The sequence below is a fragment of the Amblyomma maculatum genome, chromosome 1 (assembly GCF_055883805.1).
Source record: "Amblyomma maculatum isolate TAMU_Amacu chromosome 1, ASM5588380v1, whole genome shotgun sequence".
NCBI lineage: Eukaryota > Metazoa > Arthropoda > Arachnida > Ixodida > Ixodidae > Amblyomma > Amblyomma maculatum.
In genome coordinates, this window is record NC_139344.1 from 353,284,855 (window position 1) to 353,309,282 (window position 24,428).

General features: G+C 43.5%; 1 protein-coding gene and 1 non-coding gene across 2 annotated transcripts; one reads left to right on the forward strand and one right to left on the reverse strand.

Moving 5' to 3' along the window:
• The first annotated feature begins 1,758 nt into the window (after positions 1-1,758).
• TRNAS-AGA (transfer RNA serine (anticodon AGA)) lies at positions 1,759-1,840 on the forward strand. The gene has a single exon. It is a non-coding gene; the product is annotated as a tRNA-Ser (tRNA).
• Positions 1,841-5,109: 3,269 nt separating this feature from the next.
• LOC146207801 (uncharacterized) lies at positions 5,110-8,276 on the reverse strand. Its single transcript, XM_084587165.1, has 4 exons — positions 8,142-8,276; positions 7,150-7,367; positions 6,673-6,956; positions 5,110-5,607 (listed from the first exon to the last, which is right to left on the reverse strand). The coding sequence occupies exons 1-4, from the start codon at positions 8,185-8,187 to the stop codon at positions 5,289-5,291; spliced, it is 867 nt and encodes a 288-aa protein (XP_084443291.1). The 5' UTR covers positions 8,188-8,276; the 3' UTR covers positions 5,110-5,288.
• Positions 8,277-24,428: the final 16,152 nt, after the last annotated feature.

Below are 24,428 nucleotides of genomic sequence, written 5' to 3' on the forward strand. Positions count from 1 at the left end.
TCTGGAAAAACACAAAGAAACGTCCCCCTGCGGGAAATGCAGGAAGTGCTTTCTTTCTTTTGTTCACCCTTCCAGTCGATAAGCCCTATCGTCCAGTGAGGAATGCCTACTTTCCAAAGGAGACGACAGAGTGACATGTCCGCTGACGTGCAGGACAAGAAAGGAGCATGACGCATACAGCCATTAAGTGATTTCCCAGGAATGCAGGAAAGATTTGCAATTGTCGAAAACGAACAATGCTGGGAGCGGATGCGGCGCCACGTGCACTCGGGTTTCTGAGAAGTAAAACCACTTGTCAGAACCAGCCTGTGTTTTCTTTGCTGAAGAATAGAAATGTACCTCCTCTCCTCGCCGTTCCCAAGCTTTTCCCGCCAACAAGTGATCACGCCCAACGAATGAATGCCGGACCAGTCAGTGCTTCAGACCATCAGTGCAGTGATGTGTTCGATTGGATGCCGATACCTGAGGGGCGTGCCCTGGATTTGGTTGGTCAGCATCTTCAGAGAGGGGCTGGACATAGGGGGTTTTAAGGACGCTGCAGAGCACGAAATGTCGCTCTGGGCCCTGGGTAAACGGCTCATCCAGTCGCTTCTCGCTATGAACTCTTAACGCTTGCCATTTTGCTGATGTACCCTTCTTTTTCGTGTAAATAATCTTGTAAATAAGTTTTCTCAAAGTGCCATTAAACCTGCTTGTACATATTTCACCAACTTCGAAGATTCAATCCTACTTCAACCCCGAGTCTCTGCACGCTACCAAGTGAAGGCCGGGTCGACGTAGCCCCAGCGTCACGACAATACTTATTCTGAACACGCGTTGACTTAAATGTACGGAAAAGACTAAGACACTAATGAATAAGTATACAATACAAGGGTGAAGAAATAGAGCCTGAACTAAGGTACACAACGGAGAAGGTAAAAACTGTAATAATAAAATAACGAAAAAGCACAGTGCGGAACTATACTGAAATTGGCAAAACAGATCTGGAAGGTATCGCTTTATAACTCAAGCTCGAGTTTCATTATTGTAAAGCGCGCCGCTAAAAATAAAAAATAACTTAAAGTTTACACATCTGCGGGGTGTGGTAAGTCTGTAAAAGCATTTGAAGATCTTATACTTGAATATGACGGTATCCATCCGGATGCCGATGCAGACAAAGTTGTTGCTCTCCCTGGGGCCCTAGGGATTAAAGATAACAATGCTGATCTGCATTAATCTTTGGTGGGCTTTAGCAAAAAATAAAGAGAAAAAAAAGCCTTTGCGAGATTGGTGGCTACACAGCAAAGAGGTTTCATATGGTCAGAAGAGTGGGTTCCAAATTCTGTTTAAAAAACGAAATGTTATTAACCCGTTTATAGCAGCATTAAATGAATATAAAAAAAAAGGGGCGAGCATAATAGCAACATCCCTCGCACTGGCCACGCTTCAGAAGCGACACTCCTACCTTCCTACCTACATTGCTAAAGACTTTTTATTTTCTAAATGACCAGATAGGCATTGCCTTTGTTCTGAGCAAAACAGGCAAAGGTGCTTGCCAGAACGCTATACGGAAGAGAGCCGATATCGTTATATGTCGCACATTGTTCGCTGTTTTAAAATGAATACGGTGCGCACATTTGCCGACGTCTTAGGAGCACGCCACGGAGTGTGCCTTGACACCCCCGTCACGTTTCTGTCGACCTTGGCCCAGCTCTCCCTCAATGCGAGGCGTGTAAAAATAGTAGCTGCACCATACCGAAGCCGCAACCAAGGCGTCGAGCAGTCGTGGCCGAGTGGTTAAGGCGATGGACTAGAAATCCATTGGGGTCTCCCCGCACAGGTTCGAATCCTGTCGACTGCGAATTTTATTGTATTTCTGTTTTGCGCTCCAGTATCATTATTCATTGACGTATCGTTGAAATCTAAACGTATTCCTTCCTTTTAGTGTGTGCGTGCGTCTGTGTGTCTGTGTGTGTGTGTGTGTGTGTGTGTGTGTGTGTGTGTGTGTGTGTGTGTGTGTGTGTGTGTGTGTGTGTGTGTGTGTGTGTGTGTGTGTGTGTGTGTGTGTGTGTGTGTGTGTGTGTGTGTGTGTGTGTGTGTGTGTGTGTTGTCCTGCGTCCGTCTTCGCTGGTTCCACCTTCGGAAGCATTATGAACCGACTAGCAATTATACTGTTGAGCCGGAACCGACGCCGACGTAATTTTGGGCACTTGCCTGATTCGATCAGAAGTCTAATGCTACTATCGTACGTAGCCGAGGCAAAGCAAGACACGCCGCTGCCCCAGTGATGACACTGGTAGCACCATCTGCTGCTTGCTGCAACAACCTTCCAACAAAGAACGCCTTTCCTTTCGTTATGACAGAGTTGCTGCAAACACCACCACTACGCACTACCAGCGCCATCGCTGGGGCAACGGCGTATCTTGCTTTGCCCCTAACACTTCGATGGGAACGTTACACTTCTGACTGAATCAGGCAAGTGCCCCAAACAAATTTGGTATATACTGACGAACAAATGCCATTTCTGTACAAAATTTGTGCTACAAGGATTCTGTGGTTTAGCCAAGAAAAACATTCTACGACACGCGCTGTACATACATACATACATACATACATACATACATACATACATACATACATACATACATACATACATACATACATACATACATACATACATACATACATACATACATACATACATACATACATACATACATACATACATACATACATACATACATACATACATACATACATACATACATACATACATACATACATACATACATACATACATACATACATACATACATACATACATACATACATACATACATACGCACGCAATTTAATTTTGCTGGCTTGCCGTTCCTGTGCAGTTGTTAGAGCACTCGGCAGCTACTGTGCCCACGGATTCGCGATAGAATCCCGGCTGCGGCAGCCGCTCTTCGATGGAGGCGAAAAGCTCGGCTCCGTTGGACTGCGCGATGTTAGTGTACGTTAAATAATCATATGTGGTCAAAATTTCCTGCGTCCTCCACTACAGCGTCTCATAGCCTGAGTCGCTTTGGGACGTTAAACAAACAAACAAATTTAATTTTGCTTCGTTTGCAACGTGGATAGAGCCGCTGGATGTTGTTCCTATAAACTGGAGTTCCATACCGCAGTGTCATGATGGCTGAACTAATACACTGGATCTTGCAAGATGAAGTGAATTTCAGCGTCAGCCACTTAGACGCTTCAGAAGAAAGCCAATAACCAAGAACAGTTCTCATTTTTGAACAGAGCAATTCCTAACACTCTTTTGTCCCGACGGGGTGGCGCAGTGGTTAGAGCACTCAAATACTATTCCCAAGGTTGCGGGATCGAATCCCGGCCTCGGCGGCCGCTTTTCTATAGAGACGAAAAGCCAGGCGTCCGTGTGTTGTGCGATGTCAGTGCACGTTAAAGTATCCCAGGTGGTCGAAATTTCCGGAGTCCTTCACCACGGCGTCTCCATAGCCTGAGTCTTTTTAGGACGTTAAACCTCTCAAACCAAACCAAACCATCTTTTGTGGCTAGGCGTGAACCCATGCAGGAACGGCATGGATAACGCAAGAAAGTAGACACAATTTTAAAAGAACGAACGTCATCACACCTAATGACCCTAGTTTCATTCCTTATTGTGCATGGTATACTGTCATAGCGTATGGTTAACGCCAGTGTGAGCAAGTCATGGAAAGCAGGCACCGACACAAATGAGAGAAAAGAAATGTGGGCGATATGGATGCCCAGGAATATTTAACGTCTGCAGGCCCTATCTCATTCAATTCACAGATCACCTCATTTTGTGGAGCTATATATTCTTGCAGAAACAGATATATCAAAACCTTGGAGCAAAGCACAGCAGGTTGACGATGAAGAAAATCAATTGAGCAACGCTTTACCTTCTTGATTGTTCTGACATCATTCCTGCCCGTATCTATATCCTGTAAATAATGCGCCGAGCGAGAAGCAAAAGAGAAAATGAAGCAGACAAGAAAAATCCAGCGCCAAAGAAACAGCGGAATGCGGCTTGCAATGCCATATTTAACTTAATCAGTTATGATATCAGGCTTACCGTAGAGCAGACGTGCATATTTGTTCAGATTATCGGCGTTTTCAGTTCGATATCGATCACAATTTTTGCGTTGCGGCACCCTAAAGGAAGAATTTCTCATGCGCTTACCTTCGGCGCGGGGTTGAATGCTTGCGGAAAGTGTTTTCTAGCAACATTTCTTACTTTATCTTGGCTTTACGAAACTTCAAAGACTCACCATAGTGTGTATGGACGCGAATTTGCCCAAGTCAAAAACTTTCAGAAACTTTCATTTGTGCCGCGACAGCCAAAGGACGTCTTTTTTTGCCCAAAAATGTCTTGAGCGTTTTCCACTTTAAAAGTATGAGCATACAGCCTGCATGCCGTTTATGATATTAGTACAAAGCTTTGCAATGCTGGTTCCCTTGATCGAGCTGAAAGCCGACGGCACGTGGCTTCATAACATTTTCACGTGACATGATACCGTATTTATCTCGAATGTCTGGAGCTGCTCCCAGCAACCTCTAGGTTAGTGGAGGTTGAAGTAGTTTGTTCGCGATCTTTGCGGCTGTGTTTCTCCGCCTTTAAATTGAGCGCAACAGAGAGCTGTAGCGATTTTACTTCTAGGAGACCGCTGAGCACGCTTATTGCTACCGTGTCCATCGAGTTCAATGCTCGTCTTTTGTAGGCGACAGTCAGCGGTGCGAAAATTTCGTTCCAGTTCACTTATTCTCCTCGTTTGTTTTTTAATAGAGTTGTCACCATTGTGTAAAAATATCGCGTTGCTATAGGGTCATACATCGAGAGCAGAGTTGGGCAAGGATCACGTACATCCACCGTCGAAGGTCTTCAGGCGTTTGCAGGGTTTCTTTTCCGACTTTTTAGTGGAGAATCGAGATAACCATCAAGCTCTTTTCCTGCGAAGTGTGGGCACCCATTTTACTGGCCAGTCACAGTCATTTGATCTTAAATAAGCCGCGAAGGTTCAAAACAGACTTCGGATACCGAATATATTTGACAAACGTTCTGCGCTCTCTCCGAGCAGTTCCACTGTTTGCTTTATTGCGATCACAAACATCGTGAAATAAAGGATTTTGACTGGTGAACGTAACAGCTAGTTGCGTTGGTTAAACACCCATCTGCAAAACCGCTGGATCTACTCGTGCATTGGATCTACATCCTCGTGAATAGTTTATTCATATGCTGTATGAAAGGGGATCCTCAACATAGAGAAATCTTACATTCGGCTTTAAGCCACGAGGTTTTGACTGTGACGCAAACGATGGTGGGTATTATTCCCCTTTACCCCGATGCGTTCGAGCTGGCTTTGATGTCTAGCCGCTAACCTTTGAAAGCACAGCTCGAGCAGCAGAACGCAGAGCGAGAGTGCTGACATTATTGCCCACAGGGAGAATATGGCGGCCGTGTCATCGTAGCGGAGCACCTTGAACGACAGCTCACTGGTTCGAGACACGCCAGCCCCTTGCATTGCTTGGCAACGGAGCCAGTCTTCAACACCATCGTTGTACCACTTCAGGTGCAGTCCTGACTCCATGATCGCCCTCATCCTGGATCAAAAAAATGTAGCAGTCTTAACCCGATTACATTAATGGCCATGTGCTGAGAAGTACTCTCTAGTTTAAGACAAGGTCAAAGAATAAATTAAAGGTCAAGTCAAGGTTATATTACCAAGGTCAGAAAGTCAAGTCAAGGTCAAAGGAGAGGCCACGGTCGTTGATGGTTCACTGAAAGGCTAGACTATGCCTACCTTAGTTTCAATTACTGGTGCCAGACCATGTAGTTCTGACGTCATAAAACAGCTTAGCCGATCATAGCGACGGCAGACGATAATCAACAGTACACAGTTCAGATCTCACCCTTCCATCCACACTGAATGAGCCTCCTGAGCAGGCAGCTCATTCAGTATGGAAGTGTGAGATATGAATCGCCGAGTTGGAATAAGCCGTCCGAGCAGACAGCATTCCAACTCGGCCATGACATGTGGTCTCCTGGTGTCACAAAACCAACCGGCTAATCAGTGCTCGACCATGTCACCTGGCAACTGCCACCTACCAGATGGACGCTCGTGATTTTTTGAGGCTGCGAGCTTTAAAACGGAGGTGTTATGGTGCTGGTTGTTGAAAACACCGATCTACGTCTTGCCGATATTACCGCGGATAGCATGGAACGCTCCAATTACAGACTGTTTTATGGGTAACCGAGTTGTCGCGTTTACTTTCGCCTCGCAAAACCAGAGCGAACAATCCACAGGTTCAAATGAACCAAGTTACGGGGGCTCAATAATCATTGCTGCGTTTATAATGACAGTGATTTGCACTAAAGCTCGACTGACCACGCAAATAGTTCCTTAAGCTATTATGCTGGAAAAGAAAATTAGACAACATTTTGCAGACGACCAAAGTTTCTGTACTAAATAAAACTTTAGTGCACAACGTGAAAAGATTTATCACCCTTAGGATCTTACTCTCTGTGTAAAGAAACCGAGCATTTTTCTGTTAGATGACTTCGTGCTTGCGCTACGTTTCGCGCCAACGCCAAATGAAAAAAGATGTTGAGAGAGGCTTTAATGCTCTAAACAGCTAAAAAAACATAGAGAAGAAATGACAACGCACTTGCCGTGAATCCTGCGTACCAGACCTGGCTTCATGTCTTTGGCATGGGCTACAGTTAAGAAGCGTGTGAAGAGGAGCTCCGGTGCCACATACAGTCTCCCTCCGGTGAGACGGCATCGCTTAGCGAGCATGTGCATGGTGACATCTTGGTCACTGATGATGACCGCTCGGCCACTGTAAAGTTGTTCCATGGCAACTTGACTGTACATTTCGGAGATGGAGGCGAAACCACCATGGCGGTAAACCTGACGCGTCAGTGCTCGCAAAATTGGCCTTGTGGAAGTCTGCGCAGAAAGAGTACAGGAAGAGATGTGTTGGTTTCAGCACAATCACTGAAGCATCCCAACAACAAACGGATCACCTAAATTAGGTAAGATAGATAACGTTAAAATAGTGCACATCTGCCACAGAAGTGGTAAAACAAGTAAGGTATTCAGCTCAATAACTGTGTACACATCTACTTGTAAAGTTACTAACCCGAACATATGCCTCGAAACCGGTGTCTTTCCAAATGAGGGGTCGTATTTTGGGCCTGAATGTGATGTCTTCTGCAGATCTGAACCGTGGTGGCTCGCTCTTGATGGCCATGCTAGCTTTAAGCTGGCCAGCGAACCCGTTCGTCAGAACCAGCACCGTAAGCCACCAGATCGAGAACAGAAGCCTGCCAGCGTGGCTCGTAGTCGGCGCAGGGTTTCCTGAAAGCGAAATAGGAGAAATATATGGCAGCTTTGCAATAAACGATTCGGGGAAGTATTGCGGAACGAGTGCGTTAGGCAACAAACTTGCGTAGAAAAACCAGCGTCCACAGGAACATACACGAAGACATATATTACTCGCCATACAATGCCGCTTAGACACTGCCTAAGCTCATATTAGTTGTCTGCACTGGAAAGTGTGGATGAATTTAATTTAACGCATGTCTTGAAATTGCAATAACAGCGGTTGTGGAATTGCTAGCATAAACATCGGTTTGAATCAGTTTCGCTGATGCTCGCCTAATCTCTAATATTTGAGAATGTTTTGAACTTTCCGCTGTTCTGCCTCAAGAAAGTGAGCATGAGTGCCAATGTTAATTGCAGGCCTTCAAGGTAAGCCAAATCAAACTTTAATATTCATAGCTCACTGTTCTGAAGATTTCATGAGAAATTGTCAGGCATTATAAGTGGATACAAGTGGATACGTAATATCTGCTGGTATCTTGAAATTAAGCAACCCAGTATATGGCACCAGCAGAATTCTTTACAGATCACAAATACTAATAAATATCGCTACGTTAAGATGTTCTCTCTGAAAGGGGTTAACAACAAAACATTCTCACATTATAGTTATTCTCATGAGAAAGATTAACTATAACGAACCAAATAGTAGCATTCTGACACTTCCTATCTTTAACATCACAGCGTAATTATTGGTTAGACTGTAAAAAAAAAAAAAACGAAATTCAATATACGACACTCACAAGGGCATACCTTCGTAGGCGAAAGAACGGAGAATGTCCCATGTGTTTTCGTACATTTCTAGAGCAAACGAGCTCCTGTTGCTAGTGCGCCGCTTTTCGACGAACGCCAGGGCCGCTGACACCAGTGGAATACAGGCTATAAGGACCGCCCACACCTGCGTGGCAAATATTATGTGACACGGCCTCTGACCGATCAACGGTTCTTTCCAGACATTGGCAAGGCTTCAAACTTAAAACAAAAACATATAACAAAATAATTTATTGCCCACTGTAAACAATGTTTACTGCAGCAACTCTGGGAGCAACACCCTATAACGATTGTATGACCAACTATCTGCTAAAATCTGCTTGTTCTTTAAAAAAAGGTAGCTGCCTATGTGCTTATTATTATTTACAGATATTCAACCATTTCCTTAACAAACTGGTCTCCTTTGATTTTAATTGTTGCGTTTAACGTCTCAAAGCGACTCAGGTTATGATAGAAGGTGCACTTCAGGGCTCTGGAAATTTCCATCACCTGGAGATCTTTAACGTGCACTGACATCGCACAGCACACGGGCATCTTGCTTTTCGCCTCCACCGAACAGCAGCCACCGCGACCGAGATTCGAACCCATATCCTTGGACACAGAAGTCGAGCGCCCTAATTCTTGCATCACCGCTGCGGGGCTCTTAACAACTTATAATTTATAAAATTTCAATATTGGTATAATTCCCTGGTTTTTTCAATTCGTGCTATAAAACGACCATAAAAAAAGTTAATTACAGCGTGCACGTGATAGACAACCCAATAAATATAATTTAAACATGTTGCAATCAACTTCTCCCAAAAGGTAGTTCCAGTATAGATCCCCGAAAACGTTAAGCACAATTCACTTTGCATGAAGGCGAAGGGCCATTTTAAACAGCAGCCACGGCAGATTTTACAATATATTTTACACCCAGAAACTTTAAGCATTTTTTAGGAAAGAGTCCTGGAACGTATTTTTTCCTACTAATCTGTTAAGCATCATGGTAAGATAAAATACATCTTTAGATGTTCATGGCTAAGTGCAACTTTTTTAAAAGCGCATCTTATTTGTTGCTAATGAAGGTATTGACAAGAACCGACGCAGCAAGACACCTTCGAGTGAATGCCTGAAGTGTGATTTTAGTCATGGTCAACCCCTGGAGTCTGGACATCCCTATGGCGCCCCTTCGACACTTTCTGCAACAGAAAATACCATTCGGCCTCCTACGGTATTATTCTATGCTGTCTTGCTGCCTGCAGCTGAGAGTAGCGTTTCCTAACGCCTATTCCTATCTCATCGCAATGGCAGACTCTCCAACATGTGAGCAGTACGAGCGTGATGAAACGATTGGCCACATACTTTGTAACTGTCCTCAATTTTAGCGAGAGCGTGCCTTTAAGGCGATTACAATCCACCACTAGAACTCTCGTCCTGATATAGAAGCAACTATTCCAGGGCCCTGGACGAAGCGTTCACGAAGGAAAAGGATGAAGGCACTCTTAAAGTTTTTAAAAGACTCGATGTCGACATTCCGGCTATAAACATTAAGTCTGCGCCCTCTCTCCCTTTATCAAGTGTCCTATATATGGACAAGTGAACAACTAATTTCATTGGCGTTCTTCTTTTTTCTTTTCTCTCCTAATAATGCTCCCTCTCGTCCGACTCTTAAAGGTCGAACTTGAGTACCCTACACTTCAATTTGCTTGGTAAGTATCACTATTTATTCCCTTATCCACGGTCTGTTTGAGATACCTCAAAGTCGAAGACGAATAGGTAGCTGAACGCGTTGACGGACGGTTCTCCAGCGACGGCGATCAGTGCGAATTGGCTTGTGTACATCACGGGCGTGTAAGTCACCACCTGTGCCCGGTCGTAGCGCATGATGACAGGGGCAGCAGCCAGGTCAGCTTCCTGTACATTTAAGAGCATAAAGGAAGAGTGAGAAATTATGGCCTCGGGATAGCATCCATTTCATGCCTGCATTTAACGAGCCTATCGCATCACAAAGCTATGGCTTTATTGCCTTTGCATTATGGTGTCGTATGGGTTGCCACCTTAGCTTAATACGTGCATGTGATTTTTATGTGGATCGTTATTGCTCCTTTTTTTCAATGTCTGAACATTTACAATCTTTTTAATGTCCAGCGACTTTACCTCTTGTGGTAGATGAAAACACAGCATGTACCAGAGCCTCCTTTTAGTATCAGGCAGTGCACGTATTAGGAGAAAGTATCTGACTCCTCCTTCTTCATAGCCCCTATCACGCCTATATGTGCTCAGCCTTTGCTTTATCTTGCGCTGTAGAAACAATGTCGTTTCCAAAGTACCAGGGCTCTGTGACGTCGTTGTAGTGCACTCACCCCGTTCTGCAAGAGTCCCATGATGCCTGTATAGGACCCATTTGGAAGGCGCACGCCAAACGACCTCCGAGGGTCATACGTGACGTCATAGCTGGGCGCACGGGCAGAACAAGAGGCATATATGAGCAACTATAAAAAACAATATTAGTCTTGAGTGAGAAAAAAAAAATTCAAGTTCAATAAGCATCTGCTTTTTTAACTACTCGTTACAGGACCTATTTAGAAATAATTGTTGGCAAGATTTCTTTTGAAAAAAAGAGGCTGCGAGAATTGGCACGAGGTAATAATTAGGCTAGTTCATAATTACGTAAATTCAAGCCACTGTAAATTTACATTTGCTCCATAATTTCAGCACAAAAAATGCTGTTTTACTAAGCGATTGTTATAATGAGGCTCATTAGTGATTGTCGCTGCACCGCTAAACGCGTGAGTGCTCATTTCGCGCTGGCGGCCGGTGTGCCTTTTTTTGCTGCTCAGAGTGGAGGTCGAACGGGGCTAGGCGGTCAACGTCGACCGCTGGTGGAGCGTGTGTGCGAGAGGTGATGTTGCACCATGATCGCGTGACTAGGACGGGCGTCTCTTGCCTCGCAAAGAGCACACATACGAGCAATAAGAGATGGCTCTGCCCAGCGCGACCTTGGACTTCCAACTGAGGATTGTCCACCTGGAGGTGTGAAACAGTACAGGACAGCAGAAGCTCTGACTAAGGGAACTGGTCAGCCTGCTCGTAACTTTTCTATTTCCCATCCCTCTTTTTCCTGCATCCATTTTTACCTCACCTCACCACTCTCGCGCCTCCAGTTGCATCGTGCTCTTTGCGACCGGTAATGAGCACCACGCAAAGCCTCGTCATAGCTGACGCAGTAATGTCGGTCTGGTCGCAGTCAGAAGACGAGATTCCAATATGTACTGTACGTAAGCACCGCCATGAAAGTTGACAAAAGCAGAATCCAACTGTATGTTATGTGGAACGGGAATTCAGGCGGTTAATTAATAATATAGAACTTTATTGCGCAAAAGTAAATGCAATGATGCGTCAAGGAAACGGTTAACGTCTGATGGTATGGGTAGGATAGCTTGATATTTATGACTTTTTTTAAAGACTTGAGGAGCTTAAAAATTTGGGAAAAATCTACAAGTACTTATTCACCTAAAAGCAGCATAGGGTGTAGTGGGATTTGTCCTAACCACTGAGTAAAATAATTTAAAACATTTTTTTCTTCATTCTTCACCTTCTATAAAATAAAATAACACATTGTTTACTGTCATTTAACCATCGCACCTTTCGCAGAGCGGTTCATGATGTGTTGTCTGTAAGAAATTGTGAGCGAGGAGAGTCTGCCCGATGCGTAAGCGACGTACGATTATTTCGCTAAAACGTTCCTGATGCCTGCACGACCTGCATCCGTCTAAAAAGGGCTTTATGGAATGTAATTTGTTGTTTACTTCCTTTTCCCATTCATTCTGCCATTTATCTCTCAATGTATTATATGTTAACTTCAAACAATCCCTGCGTGCCATGGTCACTAGTTTCGTTTGACCAAATCGGGCTTCCTTAGCACATGCATCTACTTTGAATAGGAACCCAGCCGACCCGAATGTTATTTTTCTGGGATAGGATTTTACATATGTTCTGTATGATGACTCCGACGGAAGGTTCTTCAGCATTTTTTTTTTTTTGGTTTCAGGGCTGTGAGCAAGCTCAGATAATCAACGTAGATGATGCTGTTTTGAATGCTCCCTTTGACTATCTGGTCTACAGCAGCACATACAGCGTAAAACTCATATGCTAAGCGTTAAACGATAAACGGAGTGCTCCCAATGTAGAACATCAGCAGAAACGCTGCCAGGAGTGAGCTATCAGCTGTATTTGTTACGTTCAAACCTAATCTAGTCATTGTGGCTTCTTTTTGAAACTACATGCTTACAGCATTAACTCTATATCAGTCGACACCGCCTCAACTAATAAAAATTAATTAATATTTGTTTTAGGTGCTTTGTCGAGTGAAAATTCCCATTCCTAGGTATTCTGAATTGCGGTTGCACTGTTACTGTCTTTGTTTTAATTAAAGGCTACATCACCTAAACGGGACAAAATCGCTCAGCGCTTGCAGTATGAATCCGAACATTCCGTCCACATAAACTTTCCCATCTCTGTAGCCTTCCTTGACAAACGGTGGAGCCTGCACACATGTAAGATGCAAAGGTACAGTTTTATGAATATGACAAGGAGAACACCAGGCTGTTAAAATATGCTATTCTAAAGGCAGAAGGTACACGTGGAACGTTGAGGGGTCCACAACATGCAGTATTATATAATTAAAAAACACTGACGCTCTACATTTATCAAAATTGCACCCACTTTGAACGTCACCAAAGAAAGTGACATTGGCCGTTAGAGCCGAAAATATGTATGTATATATGCTGCTATTGTCCCTCACTGAATTGCAATAACGATGGAAAATAAAATTTTGGAGCTTATTACTATTGAGATATTTGACAACAGTTATATGCTGGCAAGAACAGATGTGCTCCAACTCGACAACAGAGGGCTATTGTTAGATATTGTCAAACTTAAGTCGATTTGCCTCTTTCACCAAAGTTTCTTTTCGTGCTAGTTTATCACTGAGCCATGCCGGTTATAAAGTTTATTATTAACTTTGTAATTGTTTGAGTGATTATGCTTCGACGACATGATTCAGAATTTATGACCTTTCGGGACATTTAAACCTCACGGCTAATCATATTATATCAAGGGGCATCATGCACATTGTGTTGAAACTTGCGTAACCACTATCCAGCACAGGCCATCGTCTTGGCCAAATTATCCCTTGAGCACGTTGCTTTGAATTAGGTCGCTCTAAAATATTTTTCTTCACGGCCCTCTTTAAACCCTGTGCATAAAGCAACTGAATCACATCGTCGAAGTAAGTCATGGCACTATCTGCCTCCTTTTAGAACCTGTACTACTCCGCTACATTTGGGGGCCACAAACACCATCCCAAAATTTCAGTCGACAACAATCTTTCTTGACAATGAAAACAAGGAACGAATGTTGCTTCAAATGAGGCCGAACTTACTGTGGCGAAAGTAACTATCAGGTGCGTTGTGTTTGGCGCCATGACCAAGACGTCTTCTGCCGAGCATCTGTGGACTGAGAACAACGGCTTCCCTTAAATGCCAACAACGATCTAGGGCTCGTCTATCTATCTATCTTTATTATTTGCAATGTTAACTAATTGGTGATCCCGTATACTTAAGCAAACGCTCATTGTTCGAAGTGCACAAGCTGTGCTAATTCTACGATGTCATTATGTCCGTCATTTTTAAAGCAAATTCATGCTAAAAAAATAAGCTGCGAGTCAAACGTGCCGCTTATGATACGGAGACTATGCCGGGACATTGAACTCACAAAAGAAATGACAAACATAGTTTCAAAAACCGCTTCGCGAGAACACTAACCGCATCTACCACTCATTACATGTAATCAATCCGTGTACATGCACTGATAAAAACGAGTACGCCGCTTGGAAAAACATTGTTAGAGTGCTCTCTCTTCCAAATTATGTGCCTTCTTATCTCCAAACAAGAATTGCAGATGCCAGCCAGGAGACGAGTCAATTATACTACCGCCTTTCTGGGTTATAGGAGAGTCATTTGTTGTAGCACAGAGTGAATTTACACATAATGATCCAGCTGGCTTCTTTTTGAACAAGCAGTTATCAATAATGTCTACGAAAACAAATTCTTTATTTAATAATGTTTGCGGTCATGACGCCGCAGAAGTTTCAATCTTTTTGAATGCATATACAGAGTTATATTGCTATACACTCAATGTTCTATTTTATTCCTGCGTAATTTATCATTTGGGCTGTTCGTAGAGTGGGTTTGGTGCGACAAATGATAAGAAATCGGCGCCCAAGTGCCCATACATTACGATGTGACAAACCTTGTTTTAATTAAAAATGCCGATAACATATAAACTATAGCCGCAACGGACATTACCCGCCGAACCAAACGAGGATATTGAACGGTAATAGGAATCAGTACCAAAAGAAATTAGTGAATTCGGATGGGGGAGTGAGAAAAAACCGAGCTTTCTCTATTGCGCTCCATATGGGAATGTTTTCATTTTCTGCCACTAGATGTTGTTATGTTCGCCTATCATGTGCCTTAAAGTGGTCATGACAGGTAACATTTGAGCATAACTTGATTACGAATTTCACTCCACGCATGTGGAGTTATAATTCCTCAAATTTTTAAGCTTATTTGCTGCAGTAGACATTTCTAAAATAAATTTCTTTTTATTATTTCAAAAGCAGCTTGCTGGTCTGACAACCATTGGCCGCTGACGTCAGAACGGCAAATCATCCCCGTGTCGTCTACTATTCGTGGTGTAGGCTCCACTTTTGCATGCAAGCCTTGAACAGGTGTCGCTCAGAGGTTTTATTTCTTCAGCAGAAAGGTTTTATATGCATATTCTCTTTTATTCACTATATAATATGCGACCTTAGTGATCCTCAGAGAACTGGACTTGTTTTGGGCTTCCGTCTAGAGATATGGTCGTGGAGGCCGAAATCGATGGGCTCATACTGTATTACTTATGCTCACAATCAGAAGCATATTATTCGTATGTTATAGGAGTTCGCTTGCGTTGACTAAAAGCGCTCCCGCATAAAAAAAGCGGCATGTCCGATGCTTCCTTCCGCCGTGTGCGCCGCGCGAAAGGGGGGAGATGCTGGCGTTGTGTTGTTGATTTCTGAGCTATTTCCTGTCGTTGTTTCGGTCCAAAAATTAATAAGACAACAGGAACACGCTTTTTCATCCTAAGACCGACCGGTCGTCCTTGAAATAGTGGTTTGCAATATCAGGCCTAAACGTTTCTGATGTGGTAAAAAAAGTGTTGGGTGCGACATCAAGGTATGTGATTGTTTCTGACTGGATGTGGGGTTCACCTTTGACCATTTAGTCAAAGGCGCAATGTTTTGCTCTTTTTCGTCATAGCCCTTAAACTCTTGAATAAATGCCGCTAAATCAACAACTCTAATGTTGCTTTCAGCTAGAAGACATTTAGCCAAACAATATATATATATATATATATATATATATATATATATATATATATATATATATATATATATATATATATTCGGAAGAAGCCATTTCGTCGCACTAGCTAAAGGATTTTTTTCCCCTACGAGGATTTGACGTGTTGCTTGAAACATCCGAAACAGGGCAGTATTAAATCTCCATACGAGCTCATAAAAATGTATGCATTAGAATCCTCCAGCACTGGAAGTTATAGGCATTTACATCTCCAGAACACTATTTGGCTTACTGGAGTACCAGGCCTGAAAGTCGTTTTTGAGATCGCGAAAAAGCCATCGATATTTCTCATTCTGATCAGAACGAAAAAAGAAGTCGGTGCTTTTTTTTCCTTCCTGATGTTAATCATATTCCTCATATTAATTAAAAACGTTGCCTGTTTTGAAACCGAAATGGTGATCGAATGAATGCCGATTCCAATGTGCTTTCCCTTTCTTCTACAAACAAAAAGTTGAGCAGGCTTAGAGAACACATTTCACTGGATTGGACGGGTTTCGATGCCGTGAGGACACCTTAACTGTTTTTCAGAAGCAGAGAGCACCCTTTCGTGGGTTTGCTTTAAATCACTCTGAAGTGCTCGACAGGAGACTTTCACATCTTGGAAAGCAACTTCCCCATTTCACGTCCCCAAATCAATTCATTTCATTCCCATATTCCTTCATTCTACTCAGCGGAAAGTTCGCGTCTTAGGGAAACTTCAATGGATCGAAGTGCGGCAGGCCAACTTGCGTTTCTTTAATATATCACCGCGACCGCATGCATAGCCGTCCGGCGTCTACACGCACCTGAACGTTCCCCGAATGCTGATGACTCCGGGAAATGTGAGCGGTGAAAGTAGAGTGCAGGTCGATCTAGCAACGCGCTGCTAAAGAAATCCCTTCTTCGAAAATTTTAGATTGCCGTCATCGGCTGGCGTATGCTTGCTTGCGAAGGGAGCAGCGCCAACGCTCCAGAGTGATTTATGCAAATGTTGGTAGCGGCGCTTTCCGTCCTTTCAGGCCTAGCGCTGAGTAACAACGCGTGCAAGATTATTCCGCACTCTGCCTTAGTCTTCTTTTTCGTTAAGTTCCAAACTTTCCACATGTAGGCGAGAGATTATTATGATATAATCTTTTCCTTCTAAGGGACAGCTTACAGTAATACCCTTGACAAGCGCTGCAAAGCTTTTTGTCAGGAACGTGAAAAATTTGATTTCTATCTTAAATGTTCCCTTGTTTCTTCGCCCCAGAAAAATATCCTTCTACCTTGAAAAGGTTTAAATTGTTCCGGGTTATAACTTCGTAGTTTTTTATAATCTTTCAGAATGCAGTTATATTTTCATTCTTGTGTTTCTTAGTCACCGGATATAACACATTTGCTAAGCGTAAGTACCCCTTCATCACGTCATCTCCGGGTGTTTCACAATAACCATGTAGAAGCAAGGAGCAACAGCCGGTATAGCTGATGGAAGTTATTATAGCTAGTGCAATTGCAATTGCTAAAAATAAAGGTTGTCAACGGTGACGTCGTTACCTGGTATCTCTGGGTTATTGTGCGTGCTTCAAAAGCAGCATTTAACATTCCTACAACAGATTCAATAGAGGTTTAAATACTCCGGTGCCCTAGTTCTTAAATGAGAGATATTAAGAAGAGATGCCATTTCTCTGAGCAGTAAAAAAATCCACCTGAGTGCTTGGGAATACAGAACCCTTTTTACAGAACTGCAGAACTGCTTAGGAATTCAGATAAAACAACTCCATGACATTATGGTTTTTTTACGATGAATGAATGCCATAGATACAAACGCAGGTACGGAAGAGGAACCGGTAGAACAAGTGTTGACTTTCGACAGCTGTGTCGGTTTCTAAACTACCCTAAAGTGTACCTGACGTCATGTCAAACAGTGAAAATGCAGTCGGGAGTGCATTTACTTTTGCTTTTTGCTTTTCTAAGATTACTTTTGAGCTTCTGTATTTACACAGTACTGTTTGTAAAACCGGGAAAGAAATCAGTGCGCGAAATATCTAGTGTGGCGAAAATTGTGAACAGTCATATAGCCTGCATAAGTCGTCCGTAATGCAATTTTACCCCAAAAGAATTTTAAAATTTAAACTTCTCGCAATCACAGCAACTAGGGTAAGGGCTGATACGCACAATAATAGATACTGTACTTTGATTTGTGTTCTGTGACGTTTCATATACTTAGGGACTCAAATATGATGTACTCAAGTAGTTGCTGTCATTGAAAGTCGGCGCTTGGTGTGCCTGTTATGCCTGTGCTTGCACTGTAATAATTCATTTTAACCAAAAGCGACAAAGTAAAAACATAAGAACGCTTGTTTCGTATTGTGACCTGCGTAATTATTAGATATCTATCGGGAAAAAGTAGCCGATGCAGCCCTTTTCGTTTTTGCTGGTAGCTTGATTGATTGAAAGTCCTTTATTTTGAAGCGAAAAGCACAAAACCGCTTTGGGGAGAGTTAGGGATACAAAATTAGTCACATTAGTCCGGTATGCTTTGCTCTTCCGTGAATGCCAAAACAACAGAAGCATTTAAATTATATGACCGTCAATCTTCTTCCTCTTTCTGATAGAGCGAAACCTCTATTCAATGCAACCCGATATAACGAAAGTCACGACTAAATAAAGGTTATCCAGTCCCCCTCAGATGCCCATAAACTAAAATGCTTTGAAATAACGAAAGAAATTTCGTGACCTGTCTCTATTTAACGAACTTTCTTCGTGTTCAAAACTGTTACTATTTCCATTCGCTGCGCGGATATAAATGAACGCGCTTGGCTGTGCTGCCCTTCTCATGAAGTTAATCTAGCTGCGTCAGGTGGTTCTATTTTCTTCAAGTAAAAAATTACACTTTCGCTACACAAAGGGAAGGCAGGAATGTGAAACGCAGAAATGATTTAGGTGAAAAGAGTGAAGAGACATCGTGATAATGGAGCACAGATAAGCATGGAGGCGCAAAAGTATGAAGTGGCTTCAATTATTTCAAAACGAAAATCTCTTGAGAATGCGGAAAGTCCAAATTGAAAAGCTACCACACTTCCACAGAAAGAATGTTAACTTAAGAGTGCCTGAAAGGACTAAAGGGAAAGCAAACAAAAGAAAAAGCTAGCATGTACCCAGGCAACCAAGACGGATAAATAAAGAAATCTGAATGCCCGTTCAAAATTGCAGGGTTGCCCCTTTTCATGGCCTAATGCAAAGTAAACAGCACGGCTGTACTCTTTGTAGCAAGTTTAGCTTGTCTAAGAACTTGAAGCTGGAAAATTGCAAATGTGAGAAATTTGTACTGCTTGAGACATCTGCTGAGAAATACCCCATCCAGCTGCCGATGTGGGCAAAGTCGCCCTCATTCAGGCCCTATGATGTACAGCCAGCATATGTAATGAGAATGAATCAGCGGTAGAAACTTGTAACACATAATTAAGATCATTGGTTTGAAACCCAAATGGAGCCTAAATATATACGTTCGGGTTTAAAAATGTTTCAGCATAAGTGTAAATAAAATTTATATGTAAAGGTCAATGGAGAATTCATATTGTAACGGTGTGTGGTGGCCCTCTGGAAGACGCTCGCCAGACACATGGAAAGTGAAGGAACTGAGCAAGGCGCGAGTGCGTGAATGAGAGGAAAGAGAAGACAGGGGTGGTTAGTCGGTGATTTGCCTGTGTCTTCCTCAGTGCCATCTCACAGCATTGCATTTTATATGTATCATATTAATTAGAATATTATAGAAAGAACGTAGCGGCATCTGTATTTCCTCGTTATTAAGAAGACGCTCCAGCGATACACCTCCCTTACCCCCCACCGGGTATCTACACGGCAGTCCATCACTCCATCCACCCACTTACCCCCCCGCCCCACCTCCACCTCCACCGTCTGTCCGTCCGTCCGCTCGAACGTCTGCCGAGGAAGCGTTCATGAAAGCATTGGGGATAATGAGAGCTAATTAACGAATCCCGTGTACCTGTCCAAAAAGCAGTATAAATTAGACTTAAAGGAAAAACTGATAGCACAAATATAAAAATCATTATTACCAATTACGATGACTTCGCTTATACAAGGACATCCGCATCTGGGTGCCAGATTTTTAAAAAAAGTTGTGGAATAACTACTGGCCTGTTCGAGCTCAAAAATCGCTCACAGAGCATCGTATTATAGACCACGCTCTTTGAGGAATGATTTAACGATCGTTAGTTGCATTGATTTTACATAATCGACAAAAAGTTGCTCACGGCAGCGCGCAGATTTTCCGGAGAGGTTAGCTCAGCAGCGGAGCTGTCAGGCTGCGTCATCAGACGGGTGACAAAGCAGAAAACTTCCCAGTTCGGAAGCTGCGCAAGTAACGCGCTCTGTTTGCTACAACTGCTACAGATATGACCATTTTTACCCTGGTTTCTAATCCACTAACAGCAGAGCCCACATCCTCCCAGGTGGCAGATGGCGGCAATACGTGAGGATGAAATAAAATAACGTAACACACTTTCCGGACGGGTTCCGAATGTAGGGCGTAGCGAATAGGTCACCATTAGTGAACTACTGCGTCACTGCAGTCGAACGTCGCCCTTACCTCATTGGCAGTCTCTTCTTCCAACACCCTTCCATGCGAAAGACATCCAGAATGCACCGAAATCGAGTTGCCTTGTTAAAGTGTGTTAGCCGCCAGAATATTTTATAGTGTACTATAAGTTAGGCCAACAGTGCCTGATTTCGCAGATCTTGGTCTGATGACTTCTTGAAGGGAACAATGTGTGCCAAGGCATCTAATTTGCCTTTGAACTTACCTGTTTCAACTATCTGATCCTATATGCCCGCATCTGAACGAAGCACGCAAAATCGTGTCATTTTAGTAAGAGAAGTCATGATCCCTATTTGTGGCAATAATCTCAGCGTATAGACGAAACGCAATCGTTCCAAAAATAGCATAGCATAAAATAAATTGAGTTCAGGTCAAATGTCAGGATGACGGACCATCTCTTCCGTGCTTGTCAGACGGCCAAGGCCACTTCGCATCTGAGGGCTTCAAACGTTTGTGTTGTGATCATGTGCTTTTCCGGGTCTTGGCAACGTAACAATGCTTGGCATGACTCCTCCTGTCCATTAAACTGATTGATTTGTTGCATGGCCACATCCTATGGGCTAGGGTCGCTTGTTCTCTACAAGCCCTACATTTGCCGTCGTTTAAGCTACCAAGAACTTGCTTAGTGTGGCTTGGCCTGCAACTGCCTCCATACTGCTGGCCCCTTTTTGCTAAGCTTCCTATGTGGTTCTGGATATACCCGTATGCTAAATCTTTAGGAATGTGTGACATCTGGATAACAGTATAGCTACTTGTTTTCGAAATGTTTCCATTCTCGGAAAGAGTCGCAGGGATCGACCGGGTGATAGGTCATCGGGCGAGCTTATGAGCTCTCTTATTACCTTATAGGGATTGGAGGGGGGGGGGGGGGGGGGGGGGGGCAAATGAAGATAATCGGACTCGCGTTGTTTTTTTCCTGTTTCACAGTATACATGCTGCCGCCGGTTTGCTGGCTACCTTTACGTCTTTTTGTGCAAGCGCGGGAGCGATGGCCACCTCTTCCGCCGTCGTGACCGTACCTGTTCTGAATGTGCAGTCACTCACTAACCGGCGCCTTCATCTGCGATCACCGCAACCTTGGCGTTTCATGGCGATGAAAAAGTGCGTGAGATGGAACACAAAACTCGAAACAATGAAAGACAAACACGGGCCTTGTGTCCCATTCTTTGTTCTGTTCCACCACCACAGAGAACCAACAAGCCCGCCGACTCCTCTTGGCATTTCGCCCGGCGCACTCCGCCGTATAAGTATATACGACGCCCTGCCACCCTGAGTACTTCCGATGCAGCATTGGAGCTCTGTTTTTCCTGCGTTCCTCAAGTAAGGAGGAGTGCATAGTCTGAGGAATGTGGGGGATCTTTATTTTCGGCCTCACTTACGAAGTAATACCCACCTCAAGTTCCTTCGTCTGAGTGGGAGGGTGTGAATATAGCTACCAGTCTTCGTGGTCGTTGTGCTGTGAACGCAGCTTGTATGGGCTCGTCTGTGGTATTTGACATACGTAAAGTCATGAGCTTTTTAGTCGAAGCCAAGCGCTATATAGGCTCAGAGCTACACTGACACTATTTCTTATGATCAGCTCTAAGCGCGTACGGGTTGTTGGGTGTGCGGGGAGCGAGCTTGATTTGACTATTCCCGCCTGCTGTTGTCGACGCATGCGGGCTATCCGCCCACCCAACGACCCGGGATATGAGTTGCCTCACTACGTATCAGATGGCGCCGCCTGTCAGATGCACTGCCGGCTGGCGGAGAGCAGTTTTTTTATGGATTCCGGAAAAGAGGGGCAAGTGCCGATGTAATTGATTACGAAATATCGTTGGAAATAATCTGGAACTTTAGGAATTATATTTGCCCTGCAGTATAGGCGAGTAGTCTTTGAGGATAAATTATTTACAATCCAGCACCCAAATGCAGTTTTATATTGGCTGAGAACAAAGGTAGTGAAATTTAAAACTGGGACCTTGGAAATATTACACACTTCAGCAATAGCCTATTTTTCATTTTGCATTGCATAGCAATAGGACAGTAAACGCGCATCCATTTCGAATATCTTGGCAACATTTAATGCGTACGGCGATGTAAAAGGGAGCTGCTCAAGCTCATATTCACATATGAAAAAGGTTCCGATAGTGAGATAATAAAATTGGTAGCGGAGATTTACACAAATTGACCCTGAAATGTGAGACTGAACTTCTGGTACTAAAAGGATTGAGGCAGGCTGTTCTCTTACTACGGCGCTTGTTCGTGACTGATAAAATACTGTCACAAACATATGCCTTTACGGTGGACACCGGCACTGGTTTCCCTATACGGGTGCCAGCCGTCCCTCTAACGATGTTTGAGGAGACAGTTCTAAGTTAGGCCTGTCAACCCGTGAACCATGTTTGTCGGTTCTGCGATTTTACTGCAAACAAATACATATCGATATAAAGTAGTTAGAAATACATTGTATGAAAACTAAAAACGAGAACAATGCAAAAGTTACAACAAGATCGCTATAAAAGTCGACTCAGTATATTACAAAATAATTTCCCGGCAATGGACAATTTAAATTATCAAGAAGGCTATCAAGTACGGCCAAAAAAGAAAAAAGTATTCAAAATACAGCAAGGAGGAGCGTAGAGTTGCACACAAAATGCAGTGCACAAAATATTAAATATAATCAACGTTTAAACAAAGATGAAATCAATGCTCAGTGAACAGCCAGTCAGTGGCAAAATATTCTCTCATAGATTTGAAGTTCGATTGGCATAGCGACGGCGTATGAGGCGACGAAACGAATTGACTGCAGGCTCAAAAAGCTTGACTTTAAAAACAGAGCGGTTTGCAGCGAGGGTGATACCCTAGAGACTGTTGGATGTCTCCAGAGCACACTGGCGCCTGGCGCGATGAGCCCTGGCTCTTGTCCCCTCTATCGGGTGCGCCGCGCGCCTCCTGCAGTGACGCGGCTGGCCGGGCATTGCTCCGGAGAATCATGTCAAAGCAATGTCTGAGGAAGGGGGAGAAGCCTTGTGACAGATACGTCCGGCCCTAAGGGTGCTTGAATGCTGAACCCAAGCACGCCGAATCAACTCCGCGCCGCGGCTGCCCCTTTTCGATGGAGGTGAACAGCAAGCCGCCCGTGAACTGTACGTCCTCACTTAACGTTAATGGACCCGAAGTGGTTGAAATACTCGGAGCCCTGGAGTCCCTCTTAGTCTTAGTTGCTTTAGAACGTTAATCTTTGGGACGCTAATCTTGGGACGTTAAGGTATGGGGGTGATAACCTAAATGCATTATCACAGCCAAAGCTTTCTCCCTGATTTGCAAATACGCGTGCGCATAAATGCTATTTTATTTTTTCTTTCCATAAATCCTTTCACCCGTCTTTTCCGATTGAAGCTGTAATTATACCACGGCCATAAAAGATCATCCGAAGGGCAACAATTGTTACTAATCTGCACGCCATACTTTTATTTTGCTACCACCTGCCAAGTGTATCGATTCTAATGGTAAATGGCCCTTTGGGAAAAGCGAGTGATGCTCGGTAGAACGGAGGTAGAGTCACAGAAGAGCGCGCGGAATGTTCTTGCCCGTGTACGTGCTTCGTGTTGTTATCTTTTAATGTCGTGTTCCTCTGAGTCAGATCAAAAGTGCATAGCAGCCATGTGCAATGCGACGATAGCAAGTGCAATTTGGTTCACTGAGACGTAAGAGCGATAAGCCAACACCACCTAGACTACTACAAGGCGTGTGCAAGCTTATGTGACGTCATCGTAGTGAGATCATACTGAAAGTCGGCTTCACCCTACGCGGTTGCGTTTTTCTTTTTTTTTTATTCAACGCAGCTCTGGAGCTAGTGCTAGTGATGAAGAGTGTTATACTTGTGTTATCTGTGTTATCTAGTGTTGTCAGTCTATTGAAGTATATGAAAAGTTTGACACAATCCACCTGGCAATTATTTCAATGGCAGAAATGAAGTTGCGAAGAAATTTTCACCTTCATTCAGAGTTACTTTAATGAACATTAGGACAGGCACAAAATTCATCTGAGAGCACATTTATTGTTAGATGGATAGCTAAAGATAAGAATGGTAGGCAGAGATTTTATTAAGAGCGGTCACTTCGACGACACTCGATGTAGCTTGTCGTGAAAACGAGATCGCTCTCCCTGAGTGCTGGTGACAACGCTGTAACGTAAACATAAAACATGCTACTTAAGCTGGGAGTAGCGATTGCCATCAGTATATTAACGCAGGAGCAATTA

Excerpts from the sequence above, each read along its gene's own strand:
- LOC146207801 (XM_084587165.1), bottom strand. The coding sequence starts at position 8,187 with ATGTACGAAAACACATGGGACATTCTCCGTTCTTTCGCCTACGAAG. Across the intron at positions 7,368-8,141 it reads CCGTTCTTTCGCCTACGAAG|GAAACCCTGCGCCGACTACG; the intron begins GTATGCCCTTGT and ends TTTCGCTTTCAG. Across the intron at positions 6,957-7,149 it reads GTTTCGAGGCATATGTTCGG|ACTTCCACAAGGCCAATTTT; the intron begins GTTAGTAACTTT and ends CTTTCTGCGCAG.